At 45.0% G+C, this 22,784-nt stretch overlaps 1 protein-coding gene across 8 annotated transcripts in view; it reads right to left on the bottom strand.

The window, feature by feature from the left end:
• Positions 1-22,784, bottom strand: part of MAP4K3 (mitogen-activated protein kinase kinase kinase kinase 3) — a 1,209,829-nt gene that overhangs the window by 600,936 nt on the left and 586,109 nt on the right. For 5 of the 8 annotated variants that reach the window (XM_086927230.1, XM_086927231.1, XM_086927234.1 and 2 more), the window contains 3 exons: positions 14,722-14,884; positions 12,852-12,976; positions 10,329-10,370 (listed from right to left, as the gene is read on the bottom strand). In XM_086927230.1, the coding sequence (XP_086783356.1) occupies positions 10,329-10,370; positions 12,852-12,976; positions 14,722-14,884 (330 nt within the window). The remainder of the gene's footprint in view (positions 1-10,328; positions 10,371-12,851; positions 12,977-14,721; positions 14,885-22,784) is intronic. The other 3 variants (XM_086927232.1, XM_086927235.1, XM_086927236.1) reach the window with 1 other exon arrangement.

Genomic DNA, 22,784 nt, shown 5'->3' with positions numbered 1-22,784 from the left:
GAGGACCTCACCAGCCTGGACTCGACACAAGGCCCCAACAGGGGATGAGTCAAATGGACAGGGAGAATAGCCCTGTCCCCCCAGGCAAAAGAAAACCTCTTCATCTAGAAGACCACCGGCCAGTGAGGGGATGCGGGAAGACTGCAAAGAGAAGGCCCGCCCCCACTCAGCAGGAGGAAACAAGGACAAGGCGTAAGGAGGCAAGAGCACCCCAAGCCCAGTCAAAGTACCAAAAATCTCCACCAGAGGTACAAGCAACGCAGCGGAGCATCAAGGAAGAGCTACCCAGAGACTCCAAGGAGAAGAGGTAGAACGAAGGCAAAGCACACCCACCGGGAAACACACCCAGTGCAAAAGGGCAGCCGAGCCTATCACAGCTGGCAGTCAACAGACAAGACAGAACTGCGCCTCAGCAATAAGGTAGGTGGGAGAAGAAGGACATAAACTCACAAAGCTCCCGCAGAACAAGAAGATGGAGCTCCAGGGCCGACGCCAAGGCCCCCGGCAACTGAACAGAAGGAAAGGCGCATGCAGCCAGCCGCTGATAACGCCATGAAACCAAACCACGTTGGGCTCAAAACAAGGGCAAGGCCAGAAAAAATCCCCATCGACCACTAAAAGGAGACCGCTCTGAAAAACGCTGATCCACTAAGAAGTGCTATCAGCTGGAAAAAAAGAGGAACAAGCATTGGAAATGCAATAGGTCTCGCACCATTAGAGTTAGTGCTTTTAGAATTGTTTATGGGTTTTTTTGTAAATGTTTAGCATTTTTGTTTCCTGTAGCCAATGCTAAAGTATTACAAATAAAAAAAGCCATAAACATTTCTAAAAGCTCTAACTGAAATGGTCTGAGAACTATTGCACTGTGTGAGGGTGAGTGTGAGTGAGGGTGAGTGAGGGTGAGGGTGAGTGAGGGTGAGGGGTTGAGGGTGAGGGTGAGTGAGGGTGAGTGAGGGTGAGTGAGGGTGAGTGAGGGTGAGGGGTTGAGGGTGAGGTGTTGAGGGTGAGGTGTTGAGGGTGAGTGAGGGTGAGGGTGAGTGAGGGTGAGTGAGGTGGTGAGGGTGAGTGAGGGTGAGGGGTTTTGGGTGAGTGAGGGTGAGGGGGAGTAGTTGAGGCTGAGTGAGGGTGAGTGAGAGTGAGGGTGAGTGAGGGGTTGAGGGTGAGGGGTTGAGGGTGAGTGAGTGAGGGTGAGGGTTTGAGGGTGAGTGAGGGTGAGGGTGAGTGAGGGTGAGGGGTTGAGGGTGAGTGAGGATGAGTGAGAGTGAGGGTGAGTGAGGGGTTGAGGGTGAGGGGTTGAAGAATCATTTCAGACAAGATGGCTGGCTACTTAGTTATACCAGGATGAACATTTTTTAATTGCTGTTTGTTCAGGAGCCCAAGTGTCCATAAGGCAAGGTAAGTCAGCAAGTTTCACGCAATACCACTATTTTTTGTGAAGGTAAATATATAAAAAAATATAGGGACAAAATTCCTGTCATGCTGGTGCAAAGTTGCTATTGTTGGACAATTTTTTTAAAAGCTTGCCCAAGTTACACCCGATTTGCAGCAATAAACAGATGCGTGCATTAGAAAGTATTATCATCAATTAAATGCAAGTAAACAAATAATGTTTTTGTTGATTTGAACGTGCAAAGCAATCTTGCGCATACCAAGCATTCGCCAAATTTGCAAGGTGCAGAACAGAGCATGAGGCTCACTCCAAGAGGGCACCATGGCAATGTGAATTTACCTTCAGATAATGCGTCATTGAAAACCACCCCCCTTGGCGCCGTAGCCAATAACATGCGGGCTAAACCTGAGTACAGCAAGAACATTGTTAAGGCCGTAGCAGCAGATGGATGCAGAGAAGCATTTCAATGGATCGCCCAAGCTCACACAAGCCGCTGGCGTTGTTTTACTTGCGTCCATTTACTGGCCTTTAGCAGCTTTTAAAACTGTGTCACGAGATTAACACAAAAATACTTTGCTTTTTTTCCTGGTCTCTCACTATCCGTTCAGCAAATGTATCACATTTTAGTTTTCAGAGAGGGCTGGCTGATAGTAGGAGATATGTTTTCATGTTTTCGAGTTTAGATCTACAAATCAGGCTCTAGCAGAAATCAATTTAGTTTAAACAGATGATAATGTGAGTAAAAGTTACATTTAAACCATTCACTGTATCATTGTCTGTGTTTTCGTGCGTGAAATTAATTAAATTGTTCGGTCCGTCGGTCAATTTAAAATTGCAGTCTATTTTTGAAGTATTTCTCAGCTTGGAGTTTTTAAAATATGGTCACCCTAGTTCAGGCTCCTACCCTACGCTAGTTTAAAGCACTCCGAGTAACCCTCAATAGCCCTCCTTATACAGGCCCCTTCCGTTGCAATCTTTGAAAAGCCCCCATCTCCCTGCTGTGGGAGCCGGAGGATAAAGACTGGAAAGGCCGCTCCTCCCAGAGCTCTGAGATTGCTGACATGGCCGGGCTGCACGCTCTGTTCCTGCTGTTGGTGAGTGTTTATTTCACCAGTGTTAAAAGGCTGCCTCAATTCCGGTGTACTCTCTTCCCTGGTTAGAGGTTGGTGTCTTGTTTCAAGAGAGGAGTTTTCGGACGTGGAATAAAAACATGTTTTTTCCTGCACTAGTTGGAAGCGCTAAAGCAGATCCCTCCAGCAGGAAAAGAGGCGTTCCACAGGCTGCTAAAGGCCAGTAAATGGAGGGAGAGCGGGCTTTAGCACGGCGTCAGTGTTGGCATTGATGGGGGGTAGGGGGGAAGTGGGGATTTAAAAAAAAATGCGACACGGCGGGCAGGGGAGGGGGCGGAGCGGGTAAAATAAACAAACGAGACGGAGGGAAGAGAGGGGAGGGGGGAGGAGAAATGCGACACGGCGGGAAGGGGAGGGGGCGGAGCGGGTTAAATTAAACAAACAAGACGGACGGAGGAGAGGGGAGGGGGGAGGAGAAATGCAACACGCCGGGAAGGGGAGGGGGCGGAGCGGGTAAAACAAGACGGACGTGCACGCGCTTTTAAGCTCAATGCGCATGCGCATTGAGCTTAAAAGTCACGGGCACTGCAAGGAATCGCCACGATTCCTTGCAGTGGATAAAGAGTGGATAAGCCCCCATAGTCTCGCTTGCTCGATACGCATGCGCATCGACAGGCGAGACCTAAAAACAAGTAGGACGGACCAAGTAGTCAACATAAGAAACTATTCCCCCTGGAACACCAGACAGAGGACCAGACCAAACCGCGGACAAAGGCAAAAACACGGCAGCACAACGCCAGAGATGGCCAAGCCACACCCAGGTGAAGAGGGATTGCACCAGCTGAAAACACCAGGAAAGGCGAGGAACCCGCAAGGCGGGGTCCACACCCTCCCAGTGGAACCCAGGGCTATACGATAGCAACAAGTACCCCACATAGGGTAGGACCAGTCCCAAGAAAGTATGTGAACCACTCCTAGGGAGGAAAGTCCTGCATCGCCGGGAACAAAATTATAAACCTGCGACAGAAAACACAGAAGGCTTAAAATCAGCCAAAAGGTACATTTTTGTCACAAAAATAGGGGCTGAAACAGCAGTCAACTGAAGAGAGGGGCCAACCAAAGGACCCAGAGGGCACAGCATACCTCACAGAAAGAGTAACAGTCACGCCAAACACCGAATACAAGGAGCAAGTGGGATAACACCTCGCATCAAGCCCTGGAGGATCAACAAAACCGCTTACTGAGGAGGAGGAGAGGGAGGAGGAGGACGGAGCCCCACAAGAAGAAGTTGAATGGCGGAGTCTGCATGATTGTTAAACAGGAGGACCCCATCAAAGGGTAGGTCAAACAGACGCTCCCTAATATTTTCGGGGAAAACAGCATCACAGAGCCAAGCATGGCGTATGAGAGCCACAGAAGTGGCCATAGCACGGCCGAGAGGATCGGCAACATCCAAAGCTGCACGAAGAATAAACGTGGCCAACTCCCTACCATCCAACACATGGGCCCGCAGATCAGCACGGGCACCCTCATGAAAGACATGAGAAACAAGGGACTCTACATTGTCCCACGGGTAGGAAGTAGCCCTGGTCAACACACACAAAGTATTAAGCGCCCACAAGGCAGCACTAGAAGAAGCGAAGACATTACGCACCCATGAATACAACCACCGAGCTTCCCAAGACGGAGGAAACAATACCACAGGCAAACACGGAAAAGGAAGACCGGGTTGTGTGGAGCAGGACGGTGGCGATGCAGAAGTTCCTGAGGCACCGGATCGTCTGTTGCGGGGCGCCCAAGCCCCCTAAAGAGAATTATGGAGTGACGCCTCAAAAGGAAGGAACAACTCCTGTCCACCAGATCCCTCATGGAGAACTTTCAAGAGGTTGTCTGTAGGAAAAGGAGTGACAGGTTCATCCATTCGCAGAATACCAGCAGCTGTGGAATTAGCCCTCACAAAGGCAACACTGGTCTCAGTAGGGCGCCGTGGAAGAGAAAGCAATTCCTCCGTGGGCGACGGCTTCAGACTGAGCCGTCCATCCCCAAGTCCAGCAGTAGGAGGAAGGGGCCAGCCCCGGAGTGGTGGGGGATCCACAGAGGAATGGGGTACCTGAGGGGCCCCAGGGGAAGGCGGAGAGGCCGGTGGAAAAGCCAGCCGCGAGCCATGGATAGAAGGGTTTGAAGATTTAGGCCATGGGGTTGGAGCGGAGCCGTCCCTGGGACATGCCGGTGAAAAGGGACTTATATATTCTCGCGGACGTCACGTACACGGACGACGTCAGGGCGGAGTTACATGGTGCCATCCCCCCTCGCGCAGGGATGCTGTGGCAGAAAAGTTTTCCAGGTCCAGTCTCATGCCTGGGGTTAATTCTACGTTAGGAATCTGCGTCTAGTAGTCTATCAGATTGCTTTTATATAAAGCAATTTTTAAAAAAAAATCCTACCCCGTTTTCCTAGAAGGAAAAAACAGCTGCATTTCAAAAAGGAAAATCATCCAAAGGACCACTGCCTGCTCATAAATAATGTTTTTGTTGACATTCACAAAGGAGAAGGTGCCTCTTGGGAAACCCTTCTTGTTTAGAAGTGCTTGCCACCACGTTTGATTTGGTGGGAAGAAATTAATGTTTTGAAACCAGACTTTATTTGCAACCCATTAATATATAAGATAAATGTAAGGAAATGTCTCTTTTTGTATGGTCAGCCCCAAGGTTTTCGAATGATGGTGCTGGTTTATCCACTCAGAGTGCTCTGAGGTCTGCTAACTAGACTTCAGTGCCAGTGCCTTGACACTAAACATGTAAATCGAATTGGCTATACCTAATTAGGGATGGTTAATTTACCTGAAAGTCCAGAGTAAATGGTGTAGATTGTACCACAAATTTAATTCTTAGGTACTCTTTTTGAATAGTTCGTCCACAGGTATCTAGCTTAACTCCAGGCACAATAATGCTTGCAGTGTAGCATATAATAAAATCACATCTGCACAAATCTACTTAAACTATGTTCTGAGATGGGAAATTCATATCTGTTTAAAAAACAATCCCCCAACTTGCAGATTTGCTGTAACACAACAGTAAAGGACCTTGCATACTTATTCAAATAACTAGGAGCAGTTTCTGCTCCAGCTCCCTCCCGCAGCTTCTGCAGGTCTTCCAATGCCGCTTTTAAGGTTCCCTGCGTGCTGCTCTTGGAGGCCCTTCACCTCCCTGCTCACCGCCGCTCTCCACACTGCATTCCTTGCTACTGCAAATTCCTGTGTTTGTATTGAGCATTGTACTGCAATTATTGACTTTTTCATACTGTTCCAGTCAGCCTCTTTTTCTGTCTAGATTAGCCGCTTCACGTGCTAATGTTGATTTGTGGCATTGTGTTTTTCCAGCATTTTTTGCTGCCTTTCTGCCACCTAGAGCTCTGCACTCCCCCAGTACCTACTTAATGGAGGCCGAAGGACGACCCCTTTGAGCAGGTCCGGTGCCAGCTCCCCCTCGTAGCTTCTACAGGTCTCATGCTGCCACTTGTAAGGTTGACTGTGTGCAACTCAGGGTGGCCCCTCGCCTCCCTCCCGCATACCTCGCTACTGCAAATTTCTGTTTGTACTGAGCATTGTACAGCAATTATTTCCTTTTTCATATTGTGCCAGTCAGCCTCTTTTTCTGTCTAGATTAGCCATTTCATGTGCCACTGTTGTGTTTTTTGGCCCTGTGTAGCTCCAGCCGTTTTCACCGCCCTCCCACCACCCAGCACCTCTCGTCCGTTAGGATCTACTCAATGGAGAACATAGTGCAACCTCCCCGCCGGCACACGAAAGGCAAGCCTGCCTATGTCCGTCCGCTACAGGACAGCGTCAGGAACCTGAGCCCTCCTTCCACTCACCGCTACTCCACAGCCAGTTCCTGGCACTGAACCCCAGACGCGTAACAACTGTGGCATCACCTCTCTCTGAATAATATAAGGACCTTTTGCCTGCTGCTGCTTCACATGCATCACAGGATCCCCAGTACAATCCAGGACATCAGCCACACCCACTCGTCAACCACGAGCACCCCAGAACTGCTCCAGTGCATCCCACTCACCATCTTGTCCCTCTGCAAACACGCAGAGACACCCTCACCTCCCTCACACCCGACATGATCTTTATTACGGAGACCTGGCTCAGACCCACCTCCATCCCTGCCATAGCCATCGCAACGCCCGCAGGCTACAAGATTATACACCGGGATCGCACTAACTAACCCGGAGGAGTCATCGCCATTGTATACAAGGAAGCTCTCCGCTGCTCCACCACTGACATAACCCAGACAAAACATCTCAACTTTTAACATCAAACCGATGGCAAGATAACCACCCCCAGATCCCTGCTTCTGATATGCCATCTTGAGGGGAGCTCGCTCTTTAAATGGTATAACAAAAAGAGGTATATCGTGCAAAGAGCCCAGGTATTCCCTTATGAGTGGACAGGGGCTTGCTCTAGTAATACCAAGGTGTTCTTCTAGGAAGTAGTGTGGTCGAGCAGTCTTAGGCTTAACAGAGAGGAATGTAACACATCTGAAAATGCACACAGAGTCAAAAAATGGTTTGCACGACTCAATAAAGAAATATGCACAAATTTATAAAAAATTATACTTTTAGTTTTCAGGAGTCAACACTTCATAAGAGGCAATGCTATCCCAGGGAAGAAAAACAAATACTGCATTCAAGGTCCTTACAGCGACTTACGAGACCAATCCTCAGAAGGTAAATGAGTACAAGGAAAAGTCCAAGGCAGCAACAGCAAGTCACCTTTAGCGGCACTAGGGTGGCCGACATCAGTGGTGAAATACAGCGGCAGGCACCCAAAGTTATTCAATAAGGATTGGTCTGGTCACAAAGAGGCTGCTGGTTTGGACAGTGGGCCAGGTGGTCTGAACCAACAAGGGGGCTCAGGTCTCACGATGTTCTGTAACGTGGAGACACCTTTAGTCCTCACAGAAGGCACTCGCGATTGAGGGAGCCTGAACACACAGAGGCTGCAGGAGCATCAAGAAGTCTACAGAAGTCAAGCCCAAGGTAGCCTTCATCTCTGGTGGGCCAGGGGATCATTTGTCCACTTCAGCTCGGGCTAGGGGGCTAGTGTGCAGTGGTGCTTTCTGGTGTCGGTATTGGCGGTCCAGAGTCCTCACTGGTCTCTTGGGGTACATGCAGTATGCAGGGATGCAGCTATGCTGCTACACAGGAATTCCTGAGTCTTGGCAGAAGTGCTGGCAGACCTCCCAGGTTTTTGGAGGCATATCAGCTTCCAGGGCGAGTCAACATTGGCACAATTGTCAGGAACAGCAAAGAGGCTTGGCAGGGTTGGCGCCCAGTCATTTGCTACTTCCATAGTTCTTGCGTTTGGCAGCTCTTCGATCCTTCTTATGATTTCCTGGTGCCAGAGGCTCCCCTAAATACTAGATATTGGCGCGTCGGGGGAGTGTAGGGTAGTAGCCAATCGGCTACGTACCCCTGGGATCACAACGTGCCCTATATGACCACTTCCAGTGGGAAGTGGGCATAACCCTGTCCCAGAGTTCATAAGTTTGCCATCACAAAGTTAGTAGACTTCTGATTTTTGTATTCACTTCAGGTAGCCCACCTTAGAACTGGAACTAGCCTGAAGGTGAACACACTTTTTCTAACTACTAATTTTCCCACCTGTCCAGGCACCAATTGGGCCCTGGGCATAGGGGGTTGACATCCTCTCATGTGAGGGGAGCCAGATTCGCAAACCAAAGGCAGTGGGCTCTTTGAAGTTCCCTAACTTAGACTGCTAATTAGCAGGACATCCTGTGGGAGGGGCTGTAAACACCATGTGCCCTAGCAGAATTTGTTCCTGACCTCCTGAGAGCAAAGGGCCTCACCCCTGGGGGTCAGACACCGGTCTGTGGTGGCAGGCCAGCTAGGACCAGTCTGTCATCACAATCGTTGTTGGTAGATTTTCAGGGGGCAATTCTATGATGCCCTCTGAGTGCATGTATGAATAAATCAATCACTGGAATTCGTGTGGGTTTATTAATACAAGATCTTTGATAGCAAACATCTTGGATTTCAGTGAAGTCGTCATGTAGCTGGGGAATTCGTTGTCAGCAGTGTCCAGCACATGTACTTTAAAATGGCTTCCGTGATCACTTGCACTGGCAGCAATTTAACTGACCAGCCCCAGGGTAAACCTGCTCTTGCAGATATGTCCACACATATAGTATAGTGCACCCACCCTTAGGGCTGTCAGGCCAGCTGTAGGGGTGACTTACCTATACTGCATGCAGTGTCTACAGGCATTGCACATAGGTTGTTTGCCATGCTGTATTTTCTCTTTGGTCTGCACCAAGACACACAGCCTGCAGTGGCAGTGTGTATGTGTTTGGTGAGGGGTCCCTTAGGGTGGAATAATACATGCAGCAGCTCTTAGGGATCCTCTTTAGCCTCCTTACCCTAATTGTACAGTTGTGGGAAAGAGATCTGGCACTGGGGACCTGGTTAGTAGGTACCCAGTGCACTTCCAGTCAACGTTGCAACGACTACCAGGCAAAACGTGGGGGTGACAATGTCAAAAAGGGACACTTTCCTACACATCTCAAAATTCATTGCGTCGCTAGCCATCAACTCCAACCACAACCCTTTTCGAGGTATGTACCTCCAGCAACTTTCCAAGTTCAAATTGTTATCCATATTGCCAAATACGTTCAGAGCTCACACTCCCACATTGGCGACTTCCTTATGTAAATCTGAGTCAGCTTGTATTTACTGGCAACCCATCGTCCTAGCAAAGATCTTGGAAAAGTGGTGTAAAGCTGCTCCAGATATGCCCAGAGAAACAGACTCTTCTTAATCTTATCCTTATGGTGTCAACGTCATTACACTGAAGCTGCAACCTGAGTTCAGTTGGAAGAGTATTTGGTCATCGCCAATAAGCAATATTTTCTGAGACTCTAAAATCACTCATTTACTTAAGCATGTTTACGTAGTAGAAAATCTATATTTGGAAATGTACAAAATGATCCAAATAAAACGTTGTTTGCTTGTGTTTCAACAGAAAAAGACGTGCCGACTCTTTACAAAATGGAATTTACTCTTCTATATACTAATTCATAGCAGATGTTACCATGTTGATTAAAGTGATGCAAACTCAAGATGTTAGGTTCAGCTTCCTTTATATGTGCTCCCAATGTCACTTTTGGTGATCTCCCTCAACTCAGTGAGCAATGCTAATGGCACCACCAGGCACTAGTGATTTGTTACTGTGGCAAATAATTCCAGGTGTAGCCCAACGCCTGAGAAGGCAGCCATGTGAGGAATATAATTAAAGCAATACAAATCTAAAAATATTTTTGATGTAGGGGAGAATAAACAACACAAGTGTTCCTCGTATACCCCAAGACTCAAGCATGAAGAGGTTACAATGTAGAAAGCAGCTAAACACTTGAAAATACGTGTTTTAGGAGTAATAATAACATAATTCGAACCCTAACTTGAGACAGCTACAGAGGATCTAGATTGAAACCTGTAATCTACCCAGACTTCACTTTGGCTGGGCCCTTGTATCTCAAATTAAGACAGTCCAAATTCAACAGAAATCACAGGCTGCCCATGACTTCCGCCTCAAACAGGAAGGGTGGATGTCGATGAGCAGATTTTCTATTTAATGAAAATATCTACTTTTTCTATTCAGTGATCTCAAAGTGCTAATCTATGAAAAATGACTGATGACTGAGCATCCACACGCCGAATGTGAATAAATCGCATCATACCGTTAAAAGACAGGTCACATCCTAATTAAGTTCACTGATCAAGTGAAAGCTTATATCAAACCAAAAACATGCACTAACAGTAATTTTAAAATAAAGTTAACTTACATGAACTTGTGGTGTTGGTGGGAGTCCATTACTAACTGGCTTCTAGGACAAAAACATAGTTTAATTACATATTTCAAACACGATGATGTAAAATACCAAATGCAATATGTGACAAATAACAGAATGCTTCACAATCTACAACACTATTATCAAAGCTAAAATTAAACCTCCTGTGGACAAATGAAAGGGTTAAAATAGCATGAATCCAGACACATTATGTGAAAACGACACTTTCCCATCATTAACAGTACAGAGTGCTCTTGTGTGTTTTCAGCCAAGTTCAGAATAAACAGTAAACATAAATACTAAATAATTAGACAGTTTTATTGATATGTTATTTCACTAAGAAAATTAAATTGTGGAAAATGGGTTGGAGGCTCACGCTTATCACTGGAGATATTCGACAATTTCGTTTTTATTAATTAATTGTGATTTCTCATAGTAAAGAAGGCTGCTTTGAGTGGTGTACCCACAACATTAAGTACTGCATATGTATCTAATTAGCCATAAACCTGCTTCCGCCAAAGCCACTCAGAGATCATCCGTCATACCGAAGTCACCAGCCATGATGTATAATTCTGCAGTGGGCCTTGAAATATTTAATTGTATCTAGTTTGCCCTACTGATTAAATCACTCTTTGTTGATAGGTTCCAAGTCAGGAGAAGCACAAGAAAATCTTAAGTGCTAGTCTACAGTCTTGCCAAGAAGAATCAAACCTGACCTTTCATTGGCAATACCAAACCTTTGCCTCTGGTATTCTTTTGGTGGGATTCAGTTCTAACTTAACAACACAATGAGTCTTGGCTCTTCTGTTCTCCTTAGTTCATGAACTTTTAGGATTGAACAAAATATGAACCCAGCTAAATTATTTAAAAGCTGAACCCAAATTGGTTCATGAGTCGATACTGAATATTAATAATATGAAGGATCTGGGTACTATTTCAATATTAACATGCTTAGCTCAATCATATTTCTAAACACTAAAAACAAATTATATGCAGTATGGTGTAACACGTTAAGTAAAGAGACTGAGAAGAACTGATTCAACTTCTCATATGTTTGGCTGAATCCGTTGGACAAGGATGAAGGCACATTCTAAAATCCCAACATATGAGAGTGGAAAAAGGGAAAAGAAGGAGTTTATGCGAGGCATTGCCATTTGAATCACAACAGAGTCCCACAACCAGGTTAGCTCTATTTGAAATATGTGTGCAACATGGGACGTAAGTGACACTAATGAGCACCGTGGCAGCATATTAAATAGAAGCTAAAATCACAGCTTGTGGTGGAAAAACCTCAACCAAAAATAATAAGCAGGAGGAAAATTACCTTTCTAAGACATTATTCCCGTTGCCCTTTCTGTATACGATACAGACTCTTTTGAGGTGGGAGATCATGGCGGAACTGAAAAACTTATATTTTTGTAGCCACAAAATCTTGCCTCAGAAAGGTTTCATTTGCTAGGATTTTGAAAGGGAAATACCCTTGTAGCGGATGCTCATTATAGGTGTGGTTCTTACGATATGGCTCTTCCTGTTCCTATTGTGTACGTAGATTTTAAACTGAGTGATATCCATCAACTTTCCTGCTCTGGCAAACAATTTCTTCTACTGGAGTTTGCATTGGTACAGCTGTATTGGATCATTGCTCATTTAGAATTATTCTTATCCAGTTGAAACAATTTTAAGACAACTTCTCTTTTTGAAGTACATCCTTATTCACTAGGGTAACAGAATGTGTAACACCTTATTTTATGCTGGCTGCTTTCACTGCTTAGATTTGGTTTCTTCTGTGACCCCATTTACGTATCTTTTTCTACTTCTCAGACTGTGATTGCTGAGGTCGAAAGCAACACAGACAAAGTCAGATGGATTGAGCTACCAACACAATGGGAGAAATGGCCTAATATTTTGGTTCTGACCCAGGGTTAAGGTATTAGGGCTTTGGGCCTATAACGACATATAACCATCAGACGGAGTAAAGGAGTGTTACCGCCAAAGGAGGGAGTAAAGCTGGAGGTATGAAGAGCACAGTTTGAGAAATAAAAATCGCAGAGACTTTAGAGCTTGAAAGGAGAGAAGTGAGGCAAGGGCTTTCAGAGACTGAGGGGGAATAAGACACTGTGCCCTGAATGATGCCAGAAGTATTTGCAGGAAATGGCTGCTATAATTTGTTTTATAATTTTTATAAAATTGTGATTTTGGCAAGCAAAAATTATTTTTACAGCCTGCATGAGAAGCTATTGAAAGGCATCTAACGGGTGTGATAAGTACCATGATCTGCGGTACTTAATACTGGCTGTTTGGGTCATACACAGACCACTATATACCTCAAAAAGACGGCACAAAGTTCTCCATAAAATGAGAATCAATGGATGACAGTAAAATGAAGTAATCAGTCTGACTATTTTTCTTTCAGGGATGGAAAATCGGGAGCCCAATATTAACACATTCATCCTATTCATAGTCAGAGGGTACATTTACTAATGAGCAAAAGAATGTTTTTTTTAAAAAAATACCAACCAATACATCTTTTTTTTCTTTTCTTGTTTGAGCACTTGGTTGAGTAGTGGCTCGGTTCTCATTCTGCCAGTGAAGTGAGGAACCCTCCCGATCTCCATTCGGCTGCAATGAATTTACGCCATTACCTTTAAAAAAAGGCATGATGTTAGAAACAGTGGACTGCTTCCCTTGTGAACTTCTGTTGCTGAAATAATGCAATTATATGATTTTGTTGACAATATGTAATCAATAAAGTGGGATCTTAATTGATGGCTCAGTGCACTGTGTCAGTATCTGACCTTATGGTCAAAGGTTCGAATCATGGGGGGACCACTTAGCCTTTTACTTCTTTCAAAGTTGATAGAAAGAGTACAACTCAGTTAGTTAACAATAAATATGTGTTATATAGTATTAATACATCATGCACAGTGAACAAGCACTTTACAACTACACAGGAAATGTTAAAATGCATTTTCCATGCTCTGGGACTTACTCTTTAGCATCAGCAATCACAATTTACTGTAGGCAATGAATTATAGTTATTTTAAATACAAACTACGTATTGAGTGTAAACTTTTATGATGCAGAAATATTGTGTATCATAAAGCAGGACACAAGATTACACGGACATAGCCAACGTGAGGTGGATCAGCTCAGCATTGTTAGAATATTTATGATGTACAACAGAGCACAGAGTAAAGATACCAATCCTTCTGAGGAAAATTAGGCACAGGAAGGATGTATTCGATTAGGGCAATAAAACAAAAGAGTTAAATTGCTGTGGCTGACTAGGAAGAGGAGATGGACTGCAAGATATTAGAGTGCTAAGAGGCAGATATTGCTCTGTTTGAACTACTCTACCTTTCCATTTCAGATAGTCTAGCAGGGAACAGCCACGCCGCTGATCTAGACTCAGCTGCCAACCAGACAATCATCAGTTACCCGTAATGTACGATGGAAACTTTAATGTTTCCAAAGAACAGAAATAACTGGAGGATCTAGTTTAATCCAAAAAGGTTTATGACAAGATCCAGAATCAACACGGCTGCACAATAATAAAAGAAAGCACATCACAGATGCGTCTAATCTAACCCCTAGTCATTCTTAAATTAACAAAATGTGAAACAAAGCAACTCAATGATGCAGGTGTAACTAGGTTAATCAAGAAGTGGAAAGACATTTTAGTTAAGCTGACAGTACAAAGGGAAACGCACAAACTGCATACCGAAGTTATCTTAGGCCCTGTGCGCGTATTATGCAGTATGCGGAGAGCATATTTAGGAGATTCCTCTTCAGTATTTTACAAGCCTGCCCGTCGACCCAAATTCCAACCTGCCGACCTTAACTCAGAGGACAGAACGTCCTAACTTTCCTTGTGTGCACAACGAACCACGCTTTTGGAAAATAAACAGTTAAAGTGAAACGATATGGACGGATCAAAGGTTTAAATGAAAATCAAAAGTTCGCACTTTGTAAAAATTGAGGCATTCTACGACAGTCTGCACTTTTTTTTACACAAACCAGTATTAATGGGGAAAATAACATCTTTTATATAACGCTTTTTATTACGGATTTGCAAAAGTATATTATTATAAATGATTAACATTACCTTACTCAAATGTACTTAATGTATGACAGTTGAAGGATTAACTACTGATTTTAGTAACCCTGAAAGAATTAAAGATCGAGATAATCCCAACAAGACCTAAACCTGTGATTCAGGGGTTATAGGTTGACAACAGAAACAAGAGCTGAACTCGCTGAGCTATCTTACAGGCAGACCTGATATTAGAGAACAACAACAACAAAAATCTAATTTTCTGGCCGAATATGGCTACAGTTTATTGGGCACCTGCATTTACAGTGTTTAGTGATTGCAAGCTCTCTTTACCTAAAATATTTGGTTTATGAGGAGGCAATCTAGGGGGCGGTGGCCTGGGAGGTACATACGACGTTGGCCTTCCTGGGCTTTCAGAAACGGGACACCTCTTTATCGTTCCTTGATTATCTTCGTCAGATGTATGACTTTCTTGTGGCACATAAATAGGCTTTGGCTGAAGTTAGAGAAAAACAAAAACACGTAGTAATATATTTCAACCTTCTCAAATTAAATTAGTGCAAATATAACACATGACTGTCTTGAATTTCCGCATTTGCATCAGCTTTATGTAAATATATTTTTCATAAAACACTAAGCAGGGATTGTGATGTGTAGTTAAAATGAATGTATTATCTTCCAGCACAAACCAGCAGTCTGACATAAAAATTCAATGTAAATGTTTGTCCTAACAAAATGGTAAAAATATTAATAGTGCACAATAATTCTGCCTTGCCTACTAAACAGCTCATTCGCCCGCGGCTGAGAGACATAATGTATGCTTACCAAGCAAATACTTGTTCTTGGAGCCCGTCCGTTGCTTACTACTGGTTGGATTTCCTGTCCCTTCCATTTGCTTGCCTATTATTCGTGTCCCAGTGTGTCATTATTGTGTTTGTCCCTCCCAAGAAGAATTGTCTCTGTACCATCATTGGCCTCTGTATTTCCACAGGTTTGTTTTCAAATGCTGCGATTTCAGCTTAGCATTCTATCAGAATGTATGTTTTTTTGTAGATATCTCCCTAGTGTGCTTCTCTTTCCCTGCACTCCAGGTTGTCCTCACTCTTCCATGTGTTTCTACCTGTACCCTCATAATGCACGTATCCTTCCTTACTTCCTGCTGTTGTTTTCACGTCCATGTTCTCTTGCCTGTTGCTTCTCACCACTCCTGCCCTGGAGTTGCGTTCCGTGACCAGCACCTTCTCCCAACCATTGCTGCTTCTTTCCACCACTACTTCCCAGTTTCCTGCAAGCTTGTGTGATTCATCAGGCTGCATTAAAACATTAAAGACATTGATAAAGCCAGCAGTTCCCAAAGGGGAGACCTACTGGCTTTGCCAATACTCCTTTTTAAAATATTTTGTGGCCGCTTGGTTTGGTGCAATACAGATACTGAATTCTGATCCCAGGATAATTGGGATTTCTATATTCCCTTGAGTCAATTGAGCCCCTCTCACCTTATTGGGTGAACATACTTCATATTTCAGAAAGATGGACAGGAAGAAATAAAATGGAGATAGTGGGAGTAATAGAATAATTATTTCCCCTGGTAAGCATCAGCTAACATAAAAAAGAAAGCATGGTACCTAAGAACCAACATTAAAACGCTAAACAATACTTTTCTAATGTTTTAAATCCTCGCTCTGCTTCTTCACAAATTACCAGAGGCATGAATTAGGACTGTAGTGAGTGTTCAAGCCCTTCAAGTGAGATTGTCACATGTACAACAGCACAATACTCCCAACTGCGGTAGCCAGTTTCAACGTTTTCTTCAATATATAAAATGTAATGCAAACGGATGGGACAACCGGGTGGTTTATAGTAATGTTATTATATAAAATAATGTACAAAATTGTTAGCAAACAAGGACTACGTGAACTGGAATCATCATTATGGCACGTTTTCCTACTTGTAATGCTAATTTCCAAATGGTTGTTTTTATGTTTTGTCACTACGCTGACAGCAGGGGAACAGCATATACTCGGAAGCGGCCACAACCAAACAAGCTTCCTAAAAGATGCATTTGAACAGCACTGCTAGCAAAAGTGCACACAGTGGCAAATGTTGCTGCCATGCAAATGTCCGCGATGGGAATGTGTGTTTAAATAGAGGCAATATTCCACATATTCTAGTACAGTGAGCCCTCTCTCCAAGGAGTGATCTCATTTCGAATTGTTAGTCTCTGTCCTTTCTAGCACAACAGAAAAGTCTAGACTGTGTGCCTTTTTTATCAGCCAAAGAGGAATTACGTCTAATCTGAAAGAGGGTATGGACAACCTTTTCAATAAAAAACATAAAATGCAAGTCTCTTCTGAAGAAAGTGTGAACCTCTTCAATGCTTCGGATATGAAGGGGCCACCATCAAGTTGGTAGTTTGAAGTAGGAAACACATATTTACTTCTAGAGGCCATGAGCTCAGAGCTCACACTGTTTGTGCAAGAGGAACACCAATACAAGACATGATGAGATATAAGTCCCACTAAGCAGCATGTTGAGGAAAAACCCTGACACTCTGATCTCAGACCCCTCCGTTTAACCTAAGCAAAGGCATAATAGTCAACGACCTGATATTTTTCTCCAGAAAAACAGCTAAATGGCACACCCCCTTGATAGAGAAACTCAACATAAAAAATATTAAAAATATACCACATGGCACAAAACTATTGAGCACTCCATCACCTAGACTAAGAGCAAACCTCTGTATCACGTTATACAAGAACGGAATAGTGCTTATACAAGCATCCAATGACGATTTAGAGAAATTTGACAATATATTCCCTGTGCTTAAAAAATGGGTAGAGAACCCACGAGATCAACGACTACAACAACATACTCTGACCGCAAATGAAGATAGATTAGAAGCCACCCACGCTAACAGCACAGGCATCCCTGGGCCTATGCAAACACAAGAACCACATCCCGAACATCACAAGAGGAAACAGACTTCACGCTATCCAGAGAACTACAGCAATCTCAACACCTAGCGCCACTATGTGACACAACTGAGACAGGAGACAGCCGGGATAGTGAGGGCTCAGATAGCACAGAAACTTTGGGTCTACTTGCAAACACTGTGCCGGCACAAGCACAGATGGAAGAAAAAGTGTGGCCACGACAAATAATGATACCAGCAAACCTATCGAAGGGTGAAGATAAAATGATTGAAGAGAATATAGAGAGAAGAGAGTCCTTAGGGGCGATCCCGCTGGTGAGTGAGTGGTGTGCGACCCCACCCCCTTTTGAAATGTTTAAAGCTCCCTCGAGCTGTTGGGCTGACGAGCCTGGGACCCCGCACCTGCGCGCCTGTGTGGTACTAGACCTGGCAATATTTGGCAGCCACCGGCAACCCCAGAAGATAAGAAGATGGCCTATTCCCTGCTGATGAGGGGTAAATACCCCGAAACACGTGTCCAGGGATGGCGAAGAAGGATACATCGCGGAATACTAAACTACACTGACCATAGTCCTTAGGGGCGATCCCGCTGGTGAGTGAGTGGTGTGCGACCCCACCCCCTTTTGAAATGTTTAAAGCTCCCTCGAGCTGTTGGGCTGATGAGCCTGGGACCCCGCACCTGCGCGCCTGTGTGGTACTAGACCTGGCAATATTTGGCAGCCACCGGCAACCCCAGAAGATAAGAAGATGGCCTATTCCCTGCTGATGAGGGGTAAATACCCCGAAACACGTGTCCAGGGATGGCGAAGAAGGATACATCGCGGAATACTAAACTACACTGACCATAGTCCTTAGGGGCGATCCCGCTGGTGAGTGAGTGGTGTGCGACCCCACCCCCTTTTGAAATGTTTAAAGCTCCCTCGAGCTGTTGGGCTGACGAGCCTGGGACCCCGCACCTGCGCGCCTGTGTGGTACTAGACCTGGCAATATTTGGCAGCCACCGGCAACCCCAGAAGATAAGAAGATGGCCTATTCCCTGCTGATGAGGGGTAAATACCCCGAAACCCGTGTCCAGGGATGGCGAAGAAGGATACATCGCGGAATACTAAACTACACTGACCATAGTCCTTAGGGGCGATCCCGCTGGTGAGTGAGTGGTGTGCGACCCCACCCCCTTTTGAAATGTTTAAAGCTCCCTCGAGCTGTTGGGCTGACGAGCCTGGGACCCCGCACCTGCGCGCCTGTGTGGTACTAGACCTGGCAATATTTGGCAGCCACCGGCAACCCCAGAAGATAAGAAGATGGCCTATTCCCTGCTGATGAGGGGTAAATACCCCGAAACACGTGTCCAGGGATGGCGAAGAAGGATACATCGCGGAATACTAAACTACACTGACCATAGTCCTTAGGGGCGATCCCGCTGGTGAGTGAGTGGTGTGCGACCCCACCCCCTTTTGAAATGTTTAAAGCTCCCTCGAGCTGTTGGGCTGACGAGCCTGGGACCCCGCACCTGCGCGCCTGTGTGGTACTAGACCTGGCAATATTTGGCAGCCACCGGCAACCCCAGAAGATAAGAAGATGGCCTATTCCCTGCTGATGAGGGGTAAATACCCCGAAACACGTGTCCAGGGATGGCGAAGAAGGATACATCGCGGAATACTAAACTACACTGACCATAGTCCTTAGGGGCGATCCCGCTGGTGAGTGAGTGGTGTGCGACCCCACCCCCTTTTGAAATGTTTAAAGCTCCCTCGAGCTGTTGGGCTGACGAGCCTGGGACCCCGCACCTGCGCGCCTGTGTGGTACTAGACCTGGCAATATTTGGCAGCCACCGGCAACCCCAGAAGATAAGAAGATGGCCTATTCCCTGCTGATGAGGGGTAAATACCCCGAAACACGTGTCCAGGGATGGCGAAGAAGGATACATCGCGGAATACTAAACTACACTGACCATAGTCCTTAGGGGCGATCCCGCTGGTGAGTGAGTGGTGTGCGACCCCACCCCCTTTTGAAATGTTTAAAGCTCCCTCGAGCTGTTGGGCTGACGAGCCTGGGACCCCGCACCTGCGCGCCTGTGTGGTACTAGACCTGGCAATATTTGGCAGCCACCGGCAACCCCAGAAGATAAGAAGATGGCCTATTCCCTGCTGATGAGGGGTAAATACCCCGAAACACGTGTCCAGGGATGGCGAAGAAGGATACATCGCGGAATACTAAACTACACTGACCATAGTCCTTAGGGGCGATCCCGCTGATGAGTGAGTGGTGTGCGACCCCACCCCCTTTTGACTACAACAACATACTCTGACCGCAAATGAAGATAGATTAGAAGCCACCCACGCTAACAGCACAGGCATCCCTGGGCCTATGCAAACACAAGAACCACATCCCGAACATCACAAGAGGAAACAGACTTCACGCTATCCAGAGAACTACAGCAATCTCAACACCTAGCGCCACTATGTGACACAACTGAGACAGGAGACAGCCGGGATAGTGAGGGCTCAGATAGCACAGAAACTTTGGGTCTACTTGCAAACACTGTGCCGGCACAAGCACAGATGGAAGAAAAAGTGTGGCCACGACAAATAATGATACCAGCAAACCTATCGAAGGGTGAAGATAAAATGATTGAAGAGAATATAGAGAGAAGAGATCCCTCAATAATACCAGAGAATACTAGGACACTACAAGCAAGTAGGGAAGAATCGGAGAATTCTACGACACTACAAGCAAGCGGGGAAGAACCAACAAGGTTCCCACAAGAGATGCCCTCGCCTAACAACAGGGCATTAAAGAGGATTACAATACCAAATGATATGGAAGATACCAACCCGCCAGCACCCTCCCTATATACTACAAAAAAACTAGCTAGGAACACACCAAGCGCGCCTCTCGACCACCCAAAATGTGAAGATGAAAACAAGAGAGCGTACACTGTTAACACTTCATATCAGACCAGGACAGACACCAGAGGAATACAGACACAAATTGACAACATGGCACGTGACATCCAAAACACGTTGAAGACCATAGCAAAGATACTAGAAATCACGGCAGGCACACAATCTAAAGTTGAACATATCCAAGAATTAATGCTGAAAACACCAGGAAATAGGAAGGAAAGGACCATGCCATTAATAGATCGACAAAATAGACCAGACAGAAATCTTAGGTACATATCAGAAGAAGAAACTCGTGCATTGCTGAAGACATACGAGCCGAAAGAATGCGATGGGGGAGAGAAAATCAAAATAGTACCAATTGACACGAATAGAACAGCGAAACATAAGATAATGAAACCAAACCTTAACAACCTACAACAAGTCCAGCTATCCACCAACGTGAGTGAAAGGGACCAGAGCAATACAAATAAACATCTGAAATGCCTACTGCTCAACTGTCGATCAGCAGTAAAACACTCATCTAACATCGCTGCATTGATCATTAACATGGAAATTGACCTGGCAATCCTAACAGAAACATGGCTGACGGAATCTTCGTCTCCCTGCATGGATCTGCTATTGCTCCCACACTACAACATAGTGAGACTAGATAGACCAAAGAAGATAGGTGGTGGAATAGCCTGTATCCACCAATCAGACATAGAAATCAAACAAATACAATCTGATCCGCCGGAATCTTGCGAATATCTAGGGCTTAATATAAAATCAACAGACAACGAAAGATGTACTCTACACGCCTTGTATCACCCCCAGGAAATAATGAAACCTTCATAGACCAGCTAATGGAGATTATAACGGATAACAATGACACGCACTCTAATGACATATTCTTAGGCGACTTCAACTTGCACTGGGAAGACAAGAAAGACAAACAGATCATCGCTCTAAAAGACTTCCTGACTGAGCTAAATGTTTCCCAAGCTTGCACACAACCAACACATATAAAAGGAGCAACGCTAGACTGGATATTATCAAGGAACAAGAACATATTGGTCCAGTCCGTTATGCCATGCGAGTGGTCGGATCACCATGTCATCATCTTCCTAATTCCAACACTGGAAAGGAGAAAGACAGCACAGCCCGTTAAACGTAAAAAGTGGTCACGGGATACGAAAGAGCCAAATGTGGAGAGATTAGTGGAGGAATGTGAGAAAGATCTGAAGCCACCTAACAGCCTGAGGAATGTGAATGAGCTAACAGAGCACTACTCTACAACAGTAGCAAAAATAGTTAACAACATCATGCCACTAAAAATGAAAAGAGTCTCTGAAAAGGACAAGAACCCATGGTTTAACGAGTCATTGAACGCGGATAGAAGGAAACTAAGAATGGCCTAAAGAAAATGGAGAGAACACCCGGCAACACCAGAACTTAAAGCACTGAGAAAAATCATAAACGAATACAACAAAAAGATCCTTAGATCCAAAAAAGAATATATTAGATCAGAATTGGACAATGCCAAAAACAGACCACGGAAATTATTTGAAATTTTAAAACAGCAATCCAACAAACTAGCAAAATCAGCCCAAGAAACCACCAAAACCCAGCTAAGCTGTGAAGAATTCTCAGAGTTCTTCTCCGAGAAGGCCAACAAGCTGGAAACAGAGCTCAAGACGGCAGCGGACAATCTGCACAAACAACCACTCAGTCTGACCATTACCATACCGACACTCAACCACAATGAAGCAAAAAACAAAGCACACTGGGATACTTTTGAGCTATATAACGAAACCATCATAGCGGAAACACTAACGGAAATCAAACCGAATAACCACTATAATGACCCACCCCCTGCCAAATGTCTACAAAAAAATAAACCACATCATCATCCCGATATGGACAAAAATAATAAACGCCTCCCTATCACAAGGGATTCTTCCAGACTGCTTAAAGATGGGACAAGTTGTCCCTATCATTAAGAAGCCAACAGTGGACCCAGCAGATCCTAACAACATTCGCCCAGTTACCAATATCCCACTAATGGCCAAACTAATCGAGAAATGCGTACAAAACCAACTGAGCCAACACATCGCAAATTTTAGGTTACTCGACGACTGTCAATCGGGATTCAGAACAGGACACAGCACGGAAACAGCGATCCTACATATCGTCGATGACGCAATACAGGCCCTTGACCGCAATAGGACGTGCTTACTAGTCCTTCTTGACCTTTCATCGGCATTCGATACAGTAAATCATGAAAAATTACTTGAAAGACTGCACAACAGGATGGGAATGACGGGAACGGTGTTGAAATGGTTTGAATCCTTCCTTCATAACAGATCACAAAGATTTTGGGTCAACCAGACACTATCCACATCATGTCCTAATTCAATCGGAGTCCCCCAAGGATCGACACTATCACCCTCTCTTTTTAACTTGTACGTCGAACCTCTGTCAGAAATCCTCCGAAACGCTAACATAGCCTATCATATGTACGCGGATGACACGCAAATATACAGCAAGATAGAATCCCTGGAAGACATTTGAATGAGGCA

This window comes from Lissotriton vulgaris, chromosome 6, assembly GCF_964263255.1.
Source record: "Lissotriton vulgaris chromosome 6, aLisVul1.2, whole genome shotgun sequence".
Classification (NCBI taxonomy): domain Eukaryota; kingdom Metazoa; phylum Chordata; class Amphibia; order Caudata; family Salamandridae; genus Lissotriton; species Lissotriton vulgaris.
This window is presented reverse-complemented; position numbering and strand designations above follow the sequence as displayed.